Genomic DNA, 12988 nt, shown 5'->3' on the forward strand with positions numbered 1-12988 from the left:
ACTGTTTCTGTTATTTCTCACCCACTTTTTTCAAAGCAAACACCTTATCCACACATCTACAGTCTGATGCTCTGTGAACGCTAACACCTCAAGTCACCATTCTTCCATGCAGCTTACCAGGTACACTCGGCAAATTTATATCTGTATAATTCAAACACTCACCCTTGTCCACCTTGCCTTTATATAATCCACACAGGTTGAATATTAAAACTAACCAATCAACAACACAAATCTTCCCCTTTCTAAAGAAGTTCACTCACAGTCCTATCCACTCCAGCCACCTTGCCACATTATATTTTATGAAAGACTTTCCACCACTCCTCTTTTCACCAAACCACTTGCCATTACTCTCTTTGCATATGCCAAACACCCTACATCTGCCATCTTATCATCAAACATTCGTAACTCCTACATAGTACTTGCTCTATGTCCTTTTCATCTTGTCTCTGTTTGTTACCACTTCCCCATTTGCCCCCCATCATCAATGTTTCCTCTTGTTTTCTTGTTTTTCTCTATTAACTTCTTTTCAATACATTTTCGTATTTTTTCTGAAGTTTGCTGCTATGCACTCACCCAACTTTCATGTGCCCTCTTTTTATTCACCCCTGCATATTCCTGCTGCTTTCTGTGGTACATTTCCCAGTCACTCTCATTGCTTCCCTGTAAGTACTGTGGTGCACAAAAGTCCCTCCCCTCAGCCAGCTACAGTATGACTGAATCACTGTAGGTTCAAATAATGAAGCAACCGAAGGAAGTGCTTCAACAGTCCAACAGGTAGCACACTATGTAATGTGTGTGCGTGCATCTATCTGTGTTTTTTGTGGTAAGAGAGGTAGGTTGTGGCAGAGTGGAGCATGATATCATGAAAGTAGTGATACCTTAGGAGCACGATATCATGAAAGTTGTGATACCTCAAGGAATGCGATAAGGAGTTGCATTATTATTCTTAGTATCAGTATATCCAGTATTTTATGCTATGATTATCGTAGCTGTGTATTTGATATTCATGATATTCAGTGTGACAACATCTGTAACCTTCCTTTCACCCCATGTCTCCCTCCTCCTTTGCTGTCATTAACTATATCTCTAATGCCCATTCCTTCTGGGAACTCCCATCAAGAGGGTAGCCACAGCAACATATACATACATATACAAACACAAACATATACATATATACACATGTACATAATTCATACTGTCTACCCTTATTCATTCCCGTCACCACCCAGCCACACATGAAATGACAACCCCCTCCCCCGCATGTGCGCGAAGTAGCGCTAGGGAAAGACAACAAAGGCCACATTCGTTCACATTCAGTCTCTAGCTGTCATGTATGATGCACCGAAACCACAGCTCCCTTTTCCACATCCAGGCCCCACAAAACTTTCCAAGGTTTACCCTAGATGCTTCACATGCCCTGATTCAATCCATTGACAGCACGTCGGCCCCGGTATACCACATCATTCCAATGCACTCTATTCCTTGCACGCCTTTCACCCTCCTGCATGTTCAGGCCCCGATCGCTCAAAATCTTTTTCACTCCATCTTTCCACCTCCAATTTGGTCTCCCACTTCTCCTTGTTCCCTCCAACTCTGACACATATATCCTCTTTGTCAATCTTTCCTCACTCATTCTCTCCATGTGACCAAACCACTTCAAAACACCCTCTTTTGCTCTCTCAACCACACTCTTTCTGTTACCCCACATCTCTCTTACCCTTTCATTGCTTACTCGATCAAACCACTTCACACCACATATTGTGCTCAAACATCTCATTTCCAGCACATCCACCCTCCTGCGCACAACTCAATCTATAGTCCACGCCTCACAACCATATAACATTGTCAGAAACACTATTCCTTCAAACATACCCATTTTTGCTTTCCGAGATAATGTTCTCGCCTTCCACACATTTTTCAGTGCTCCCAGAACTTTCGCCCTCTCCCCCACCCAATGACTCACTTCAGCTTCCATGGTTCCATCCGCTGCCAAATCCACTCCTAGATATCTAAAACACTTCACTTCCTCCAGTTTTTCTCCATTCAAACTTACCTCCCAATTGACTTGTCCCTCAACCCTGCTGTACCTAATAACCTTGCTCTTACTCACATTAACTCTCAGCTTTCTTCTTTCACACACTTTACCAAACTCAGACACCAGCTTCTGCAGTTTTTCACCCAAATCAGCCACCAGCTTCTGCAGTTTCTTACCCAAATCAGTCACCAGCGCTGTATCATCAGCGAACAACAACTGACTGCCTTCTCCAGCTCTCTCATCCACAACAGACTGCATATTTGCCCCTCTCTCCAAAACTCTTGCATTTACCTCCCTAACAACCTCCAACCATGGAGATATCATGCACCCCTGCGGCAAACCAACATTCATTGTGAACCAGTCTTTTTCCTCTCTTCCTACTTGTACTCATGCCTTACATCCTCAATAAAAAATTTTCACTGCTTCTAACAACTTGCCTCCCACACCATATATTCTTAATACCTTCCACAGAGCATCTCTATCAACTCTTATCATATGCCTTTTCCAGATCCATAAATGCTACATACAAATCCGTTTGTTTTTCTAAGTATTTCTCACATACATTCTTCAAAGCAAACACTTGATCCACACATCCACTTCCACTTCTGAAGCCACACTGGTCTTCCCCAATCTGATGCTCTGTACATGCCTTCACCTTCTCAATCAATACCCTCCCATATAATTTCCTAGGAATACTCAACAAACTTATACCTCTGTAATTTGAGCACTCACCTTTATCCCCTTTGCCTTTGTACAGTGGCACTATGCAAGCATTCCGCCAATCCTCAGGCACCTCACCATGAGTCATACATACATTAAATAACCTTACCAACCAGTCAGCAACACAGTCACCCCCTTTTTTAATAAATTCCACTTCAGTACCATACAAACCCACTGCCTTGCTGGCTTTCATCTTCCGGAAAGCTTTTACTACCTCCTCTCTGTTTACCAAATCATTTTCCCTAACCCTCTCACTTTGCATACCACCTCAACCAAAACACCCTATATCTGCCACTCTATCATCAAAAGCATTCAACAACCCTTCGAAATACTCACTCCATCTCCTCACATCACCACTACTTGTTATCACCTCCCCAATAGCCTCCTTCACTGATGTTCCCTTTGTTCCCTTGTCTTATGCACTTTATTTACCTCCTTCCAAAACATCTTTTTATTCTCCCTAAAATTTAATGATTCTCACCCCAACTCTCATTTGCCCTCTTTTTCACCTCTTGCACCTTTCTCTTGACCTCCTGCCTCTTGCTCTTATACATCTCCCAGTCATTTGCGTTATTTCCCTGCAAAAATCTTCCAAATGCCTCTCTCTTGTCTTTCACTAATAATCTTACCTCTTCATCCCACCACTCACTACCCTTTCTAATCTGCCCACCTCCCACACTTCTCATGCCACAAGCATCTTTTGTGCAATCCATCACTACTTCCCTAAATACATCCCATTCCTCCCCCACTCCCCTTACATCCTTTGTTCTCACCTTTATCCATTCTGCACTCAAGTCTCTCCTGGTACTTTCTCACACAAGTCTCCTTCCCAAGCTACTTACTCGTACCACTATCTTCACGCAAACATTCTCTCTTCTTTTCTGAAAACCTCTACAAATCTTCACCTTCGCCTCCACAAGATAATGATCAGACATCCCTCCAGTTGCACCTCTCGGCACATTAACATCTAAAATTCTCTCTTTTGCGTGCCTATCAATTAACACGTAATCCAGTAACGCTCTCTGGCCATCTTTCCTACTTACGTAGGTATACTCTTTTTAAACCAGGTATTCCTGATCACCTGTCCTTTTTCATCGCACAAATCCACAAGCTCTTCACCATTTCCATTTACAATACTGAACACCCCATGTACATATATATATATATATATATATATATATATATATATATATATTTTTATACTGTTTGCCATTTCCCGCATTAGCAAGGTAGCGTGAAGAACAGAGGACTGAGCCTTTGAGGGAATATCCTCACTTGCCCCCTTCTCTTTTCCTCTTTTGGAAAATTAAAAAACGAGAGGGGAGAATTTCCAGCCTCCCGCTCCCTCCCCTTTTAGTCGCCTTCTACAACACGCAGGGAATATGTGGGAAGTATTCTTTTATCATACTTTGTTGCTGTGTCCCACATTAGCGAGGTAGCACAAGGAAACAGATGAAAGAATGACCCAACCACCTGCCTATACATGTATATACATTAACACCCACACACGCACATATACATACCTATACATTTTAACATATACATACACACATATTCATATATGCTGCCTTCATCCATTCCAGCCGCCACCCCACCACACATGCAATGGCACCCCCTCTCCCCCATATGCACGTGAGGTAGCGCTAGGAAAAGACAATATATTATATATTTATGTATCAAAAGCCATGGTGACATCACACAGCCCTGCCTCACACCCACATGTATACTTAAACTTTTGCTCAGCTCTCCATCCACTGTTCCACACATTTACTTTTCAATATAAGTTTTCCTACCCTCCAACAGTTGTCCCCCCACCCCGTATATCCTTAACACATCCCCTAAAGCATTCCACTAGACTTTGCCATTGCTGTATCCAGATCCTTAAAAGCCGCATACAACTTCTTACCTTTTGCTAAATACTTTTTCACAATCATTTTTAGCACAAAAAATCAGATCCACACATCCCATACCTTTCCTAAAATCACATTGCTCCTCACTTATTTTGCTTTCATTCACTTCCAGCACTCTTATCAATCAACATTTTTGCATACAATTTTCTTAGCATACTCAATAGACTTATTCCCTTATAATTGCTACATACATCCTTAACACACTTTTCCTTTGAATAAAGGAATAAAAATAGTTTTCACCCAATCCTCAGGCACAGCCTTCTGTTTCCATGCCAAATTACATCAAATGCATCCACTCTATCACTCTTTCCTCAATATTTTAGCATTTCAGCTGTAATCCCATCCTCTCCATGTAGCTTTCCTACATTCAAAAAGGGAAGAATGTAAAACATGTTAATGGAATGTTGAGAAGCTGATAAGGAAGCAAAGAGTACATGAAGATTTAGGAAGAAATTCTACTGGAAGGAAGTGAAAAAGGAAAGAGGCATATGTAAGAGTGGAAATTTTAATAAGTAAGGAAGGGGAGTAGCTGAATGAAAAGGAGGAAGTAAAAGGAAGATGAAGAGAGTATTTTGAAGAACTGACAAATGTGGAAGAAGATGAGGAAGCAGTTCTTGCATACATTGGTATGGAAGATTCTAGGACCAATAGTAAAATGGGGAATAATGAGGCTGAATGTAGGAAAGCTACATGGAGAGGATGGGATTACAGCTGAAATGCTAAAATATTGAGGAAAGAGTGATAGAGTGGATGCATTTGATGTAATTTGGCATGGAAACAGAAGGCTGTGCCTGAGGATTGGGTGAAAACTATTTTTATTCCTTTATTCAAAGGAAAAGTGTGTTAAGGATGTATGTAGCAATTGTAAGGGAATAAGTCTATTGAGTATGCTAAGAAAATTGTATGCAAGAATGTTGATTGATAAGAGTGCTGGAAGTGAATGAAAACAAAATAAGTGAGGAGCAATGTGATTTTAGGAAAGGTATGGGATGTGTGGATCTGATTTTCTGTGCTAAAAATGATTGTGAAAAAGTATTTAGCAAAAGGTAAGAAGCTGTATGCGGCTTTTAAGGATCTGGATACAGCAATGGCAAAGTCTAGTGGAATGCTTTAGGGGATGTGTTAAGGATATACATTCCTTTTGGGCAATCTACCATATGTTTTTTCTTCTCTTCCACTTCATTTTTAATCTCATCCACCATGCATTGCTTTTTTTGTTCCTGTCTCACGACCCTGTAACCAACTACTAATTCTACATCGTGTAATAGTACTTCTCCAAATGATTTAAATACTCGCGCATGATTGCATCCCTACATTCACTGCACCTACATTTAAACTTTCAGTCAGGCCCTTTTCATAATCCTACCTGCATTCTTTGCTTCATCTCGCTTACCAGCACTTTTACATCTTCATTCTTCCTTACACCATAACTCCACAGGAACTGCAAAATGAGCACTCTTGCAAGTAGCATGGCATTTCTTAGTCTTTCTGTCACTGCCAGTCAAAGTCTTATACTATTCTCTCCCATTATTTTTCATCCATGTATACCTGTGGATTGTCTTGTGTTGAAAAAAAGATGTTTGTAAGGAATGAAACCCCTTTGAGCAGAAATATCCACAATTTCCTTTCTCATTTACTCCTGGCACTCTCCATTTACCAACTGTTTTGCTAAGTTCATTACTTCCCACTTTTGCATTAATACTACCCGTTACAAGCCTGTTTCACTCTCAAAACCATTTACACAGTCATGCAGATTTCTTCAGAAATGCTTAATTTCACACTTGCATCAAAATACGTTTGAAAAGTATAGGGATAAGGAAAGAATTCATTATTTTCATTTTATTACCCAAGCCCCAATATTAAATTTATATTGCGTATATCTGTATACAATAGATGTATGTTTTTAAGAAGAAATGAGATGACATGGATATACTGAAATATAATACTAATGAGAGTAATACTAATAATGGTAATGAGTGGTTTTATATTATTAAAGAAACTTTCATAATTAATTTTCGTACTCCATCGTGTACAGGTTAGTTTTCCAAAATATTGAGGTTCACCATGTGTTTTAAAGGGTGAAAGTTGTAACTTTTTAAAACAGTACAATGTTTCAGACAGTGATACACAATATGTTCAATTTAATGATTGAAATGGCAAGATGAAGAATAGGGTTAAATATTTGTTATTATAATTTCTAGAAAAGATGGTATGAGATTTATTTTTCACTCCTAGGTAATTGTAAGCAAGTCATTGCCATTAGATTTTCTAATCTTCTTTATCCACTTTCTCAAAGGTTAACTTTGAGGAAGTCAGTAGCCATTTCGAAAACAACTCGTTAAAGCTTACTTAATCCATTGTGTCATTTCCTAACTGCATTGGTCATGCATGTAATTTTAAATCTTTTTACAATAATATCCTAAGGGCTTGCTGTACAATTTCCTTTTTATCAAAATACTCAGATATAAATGCCTGTTTTGAACTATCATTTTAGGTAAAGGTATACAAAAATTTTAATCGAAAACCTTTAGGTCAAATTTCCAGAGTTTTTTTTGCTCGCATTATAGATTATGGACTTTAACAAATAAAGTATATTTCTCTGTTGTTTTAATTCATGAAGGTTCACCAGAACTGTTAAACAATACCTGTAGATAGAGGAACTCTTGGTTTCTGTGCATTATACATGACTGCTATATTGTGGATGTGAGCAAATGGTGCCATCTAAAACTTGTTCCTGGTACTATGTTGCACTGCAGGAGGTAGTTAAGAATGGAAAAATAAAGTGGGGAGGGCTATGAAGGTTGAGGAAAGTGTGTTAATGTCAAGCAAGTCTTAGACATGAACAGACTTTGTTAAGGCTTCTCCTAATAATATTCAAACAGTCTTGTTCTATAATAATATTCAAAGTCTTGTTTAGAACAAAGTGTATTGGTGTCTGATGGGGGGGGGGGGGTTTACGTGAAATTTATCACTAAAGTTTTCAGCCTTAAATGTCCTCTTCAGATACTGTAATTTGTGTAATAGAAACCTATAGCATGTAAATGTTTCCAATTGCTGGTATATCAGGCCAGATTTTTTTCTTTTTATACTTGTATGCTGATTGCTTGAGATGTGGCTGGACAAGTTATGCATTATGTCCAAGAAAAAAACAGCATTATTTGTCCATAAACTGATTGCTTCAACATTTTTATATATTAGAAATTAAAATTGGAACCAATATGAAAAAATGCCACAAATTCAATGTTAGGTGTGGTTTCCAAAAAGCATATTGAAAGGTAAGTGCTTTAATTCCCAAATGGGAGTCAGCATGTTTCAGTAAGGTGAAGAATGAGATTTGATATTAAATGTACGTGTCAATGATTCACTTTTACTTTAGAAATTCATATTGCTTATGAATAGGTTGATTAAGATTTAAAGTACATGATAATGTTAAATATGTCAATGTTGTTGATGTAAACTTTTTTTATTCATTGCAGCTGTCCTTTGTGCTTCTCTCCATGTTGTTATAGTGACACAGATACTGTATGTAATACAAGGTTATCCATGCTACCTCTATGTCTGGGTCTTTATATAAACATTGTATCTCTATGAGCAGATGCAATTGCTGTACTACATAAACTGTTTATGTATATACTGTATATTTCCCTGTCTTTGCATGACTTTATTCATGCTTCTGCTTACAGCATGATGAATTATTTTAGTTTTCATTCTTACTCAAACTTCCTGTATTTATTGTTGGTTGAAATAAATATTGGAAAAACACATTTTGGGAAAGAATATTTAGAATATAGAGATGAATCATACATGATTCAATAAGACAGTGGGATTACAGGACATGGCAGTTTATATATTTTGTGTTCTATGATAATGGCAAGCAACCCCTAAAAGACGAATGTTTAAATTGCCCATATAAAAAAATTTTTTTATACTTTATTTCCTATTAATTCATTTAAGGTCAGTTTATGTCATGTGGGATTTTGGACGGCAGCAAGATAACTCTAAAGCATATCAACTTCCTCCTATTTTCCTTGGTCTCAACTTTTCATGTCCCTTTATTAAATGCCTATAGTCTCTCCTGTTGCCTAAGTGCAGAAAAAAAACTCAAAATCCCCTTAGAAACATTAGGAAAGAGCATTAGTTGGGGGGGGGGCATTTGACAGGTGAAGTAGGTTGTAATATTAGGTAGTAGTAGGTGTTAGGAACATTCGGTAGGAGCCTATGCAAAAAGTGCTAGAGTTGCCTTCTGCCAGTGGCCTGTTCAGGGAGAGGCAATGGAGTTAAACAGTTATGGAGACTGAGGAGGGAGTTCCCAATGGGAATAAGCATCAGATGTAGATAGTTTTAATTATCTATGGTGAATTCTACCTGTGTTTCAAGACTTTTGAAACGTCCTGTGGTTGCAAGTTATTAGTATGTAACTGTAATACCAATACACATATGTTATTCTTCACCAGTTCTGTACTTATGACAGCTTCTGCATACATGTACAAGATTATGAATGAAGCATTAACCATATGATAATCAAGTTGCATTAAAAATATATAAAATGCATTACTTATCAAATTCATAATAACCAGTTTGAACTTGGAAAGTGTTGCCCTGACCAGCTTGGTAAATTGACAAAAAACTGCACACTGACATGTAGATATTCATCACACATCTGCAAATCCTTGTTTCGTGAAGTTTCTATATACAATTACTGTGGAGAAAATATGTTTTACTAACAATAATGCTGCATGAAACATGAACTGCTGGTAAGTTCCCCTGGCAAAATTTTTTTTGGCTATTAGCTGGTATCTTGACTGACTGGCTGGAATAGTACATAATAGCTCAAACTTTTGATTTCTTTTAGGTGATATCAGATCACATGACATTAGCTTTCAATCTCATTTATAGCCGAGTGCTATTACACTACCACTCTAAATATTAGCATATTTCTGTACTTTTAATAAGATTTATTACATTCCATAATGCAAAGAAATATGACAAAGTGAGCTATTTTTTGAGCAACTTGTGCAATCCCATTTAAGAACATTTATTATACTTTGTATTCCTGTAATCTGTAAATTTACTTTATATAATCATTCAGCACAAAAGCCATACATTTTAGTCATCTATGGCTCTCGTACTGGATAATGACCGAGAGGAGATTTACTGATAACTGTCATACATGCTATTAAAATGGATTTCAAGTTACACGAAAGAACAGTTCCCTAGAAAAGGGAACTATTTTTTTTATGCAACATGTGCAATTCCAATTTAAGAACATGTACCACTGTAATCCATAAATCTACTTCGTCATAATTCAATAAAAGCCATACATTACGGAAAATAAAAAATCTGTACTAATGAGCAATCAACCAAGTAAATACACATAAAGCTCTAGTACTACTGTAATTTGAACATGTAAACTGTTTGACATTATTTAGCCTGTAAGATCTATATTCATATTACATATCACTATAACATAGATTTCTCGCATGTATAGCTGCATCTTTAGAAGTTAAAAATAATGTCTAAAGTGCATTTTGCATTTTCCAGTTAAAATCTGGTTAACTGATTATCATGAATTAAGTACCTATTACTTCGGCTATAAAGTCTACTCTAAGATAAGGACTTACTTAAAGTTCCTCTATATATCACTGTACCTCATATTTTAAAGTTTTGTTAATTTTCTTTGCAAAAAGCATATATCTTCTGGCTACATGCTCAATTAAGCAAATATCATTACTACATCCTATCATCTATTAACCTGAACCATCTTTCCTGACTTTACAATTTTTCTTTGTCAATATCCTAAGCACTGCTGCTATGACAAAGGCATTAAACACATTCCTTTTTAGTGGACTTCTGCAAGTAGTTCCTCACATTCGTTTGCTATTGAATTATCTATGTAATCCTCTGTCTTCATGTCATTGAGACCTAGGTCTTCATTCTGTTCAAATGTACGTTCATATTCCTCAACTGTCATCTCTGGATCATCATCTGGGGCATAAATATTCTGAAGGTAACTATTTCCTGCTGGGTCGTCCATGATAAACGTAACTTGAAGTCTTCCTTTTGCTATCTGAAGACATAAATGATAAGATTAATTAAATATGCTGAAAATATTATTCATGATAATTTTTTTTTTTTTTTTTTTTTTTTTTTTTTTTTTTTTTTTTTTTGTCGCTGTCTCCCGCGTTTGCGAGGTAGTGCAAGGAAACAGACGAAAGAAATGGCCCAACCCACCCCCCATACACATGTATATACATACATCCACACACGCAAATATACATACCTACACAGCTTTCCATGGTTTACCCCAGAAGCTTCATATGCCCTGATTCAATCCACTGACAGCACATCAACCCCGGTATACCACATCGATCCAATTCACTCTATTCCTTGCCCTCCTTTCACCCTCCTTCATGTTCAGGCCCCGATCACACAAAATCTTTTTCACTCCATCTTTCCACCTCCAATTTGGTCTCCCACTTCTCCTCGTTCCCTCCACCTCCGACACATATATCCTCTTGGTCAATCTTTCCTCACTCATTCTCTCCATGTGCCCAAACCATTTCAAAACACCCTCTTCTGCTCTCTCAACCACGCTCTTTTTATTTCCACACATCTCTCTTACCCTTACGTTACTTACTCGATCAAACCACCTCACACCACACATTGTCCTCAAACATCTCATTTCCAGCACATCCATCCTCCTGCGCAGAACTCTATCCATAGCCCACGCCTTGCAACCATACAACATTGTTGGAACCACTATTCCTTCAAACATACCCATTTTTGCTTTCCGAGATAATGTTCTCGACTTCCACACATTCTTCAAGGCTCCCAGAATTTTCGCCCCCTCCCCCACCCTATGATCCACTTCTGCTTCCATGGTTCCATCCGCTGCCAGATCCACTCCCAGATATCTAAAACACTTTACTTCCTCCAGTTTTTCTCCATTCAAACTTACCTCCCAATTGACTTGACCCTCAACCCTTCTGTACCTAATAACCTTGCTCTTATTCACATTTACTCTTAACTTTCTTTTTTCACACACTTTACCAAACTCAGTCACCGGCTTCTGCAGTTTCTCACATGAATCAGCCACCAGCGCTGTACCATCAGCGAACAACAACTGACTCACTTCCCAAGCTCTCTCATCCCCAACAGACTTCATACTTGCCCCTCTTTCCAAAACTCTTGCATTCACCTCCCTAACAACCCCATCCATAAACAAATTAAACAACCATGGAGACATCACACACCCCTGCCGCAAACCTACATTCACTGAAAACCAATCACTTTCCTCTCTTCCTACACGTACACATGCCTTACATCCTCGATAAAAACTTTTCACTGCTTCTAACAACTTTCCTCCCACACCATATATTCTTAATACCTTCCACAGAGCATCTCTATCAACTCTATCATATGCCTTCTCCAGATCCATAAATGCTACATACAAATCCATTTGCTTTTCTAAGTATTTCTCACATACATTCTTCAAAGCAAACACCTGATCCACACATCCTCTACCACTTCTGAAACCACACTGCTCTTCCCCAATCTGATGCTCTGTACATGCCTTCACCCTCTCAATCAATACCCTCCCATATAATTTACCAGGAATACTCAACAAACTTATACCTCTGTAATTTGAGCACTCACTCTTATCCCCTTTGCCTTTGTACAGTGGCACTATGCACGCATTCCGCCAATCCTCAGGCACCTCACCATGAGTCATACATACATTAAATAACCTTACCAACCAGTCAATAATACAGTCACCCCCTTTTTTAATAAATTCCACTGCAATACCATCCAAACCTGCTGCCTTGCCGGCTTTCATCTTCCGCAAAGCTTTCACTACCTCTTCTCTGTTTACCAAATCATTTTCCCTAACCCTCTCACTTTGCACACCACATCGGCCAAAACACCCTATATCTGCCACTCTATCATCAAACACATTCAACAAACCTTCAAAATACTCACTCCATCTCCTTCTCACATCACCACTACTTGTTATCACCTCCCCATTTGCGCCCTTCACTGAAGTTCCCATTTGCTCCCTTGTCTTACGCACTTTATTTACCTCCTTCCAGAACATCTTTTTATTCTCCCTAAAATTTAATGATACTCTCTCACCCCAACTCTCATTTGCCCTCTTTTTCACCTCTTGAACCTTTCTCTTGACCTCCTGTCTCTTTCTATTATATATCTCCCACTCAATTGCATTTTTTCCCTGCAAAAATCATCCAAATGCCTCTCTCTTCTCTTTCACTAACAATCTTACTTCTTCATCCCACCACTCACTACCCTTTCTAATCAACCCACC

General features: G+C 38.3%; 1 protein-coding gene across 2 annotated transcripts in view; it reads right to left on the reverse strand.

Moving 5' to 3' along the window:
• Positions 1–6489: 6489 nt before the first annotated feature.
• Positions 6490–12988, reverse strand: part of Zpr1 (zinc finger protein Zpr1) — a 51879-nt gene continuing 45380 nt past the window's right edge. For both annotated transcript variants that reach the window (XM_071679760.1, XM_071679761.1), the window contains exon 8: positions 6490–10732. In XM_071679760.1, coding sequence (XP_071535861.1) covers positions 10505–10732 — 228 coding nt within the window. In that variant the 3' untranslated portion in view covers positions 6490–10504. The remainder of the gene's footprint in view (positions 10733–12988) is intronic.

The sequence above is a fragment of the Panulirus ornatus genome, chromosome 30 (assembly GCF_036320965.1).
Source record: "Panulirus ornatus isolate Po-2019 chromosome 30, ASM3632096v1, whole genome shotgun sequence".
Lineage (NCBI taxonomy): Eukaryota > Metazoa > Arthropoda > Malacostraca > Decapoda > Palinuridae > Panulirus > Panulirus ornatus.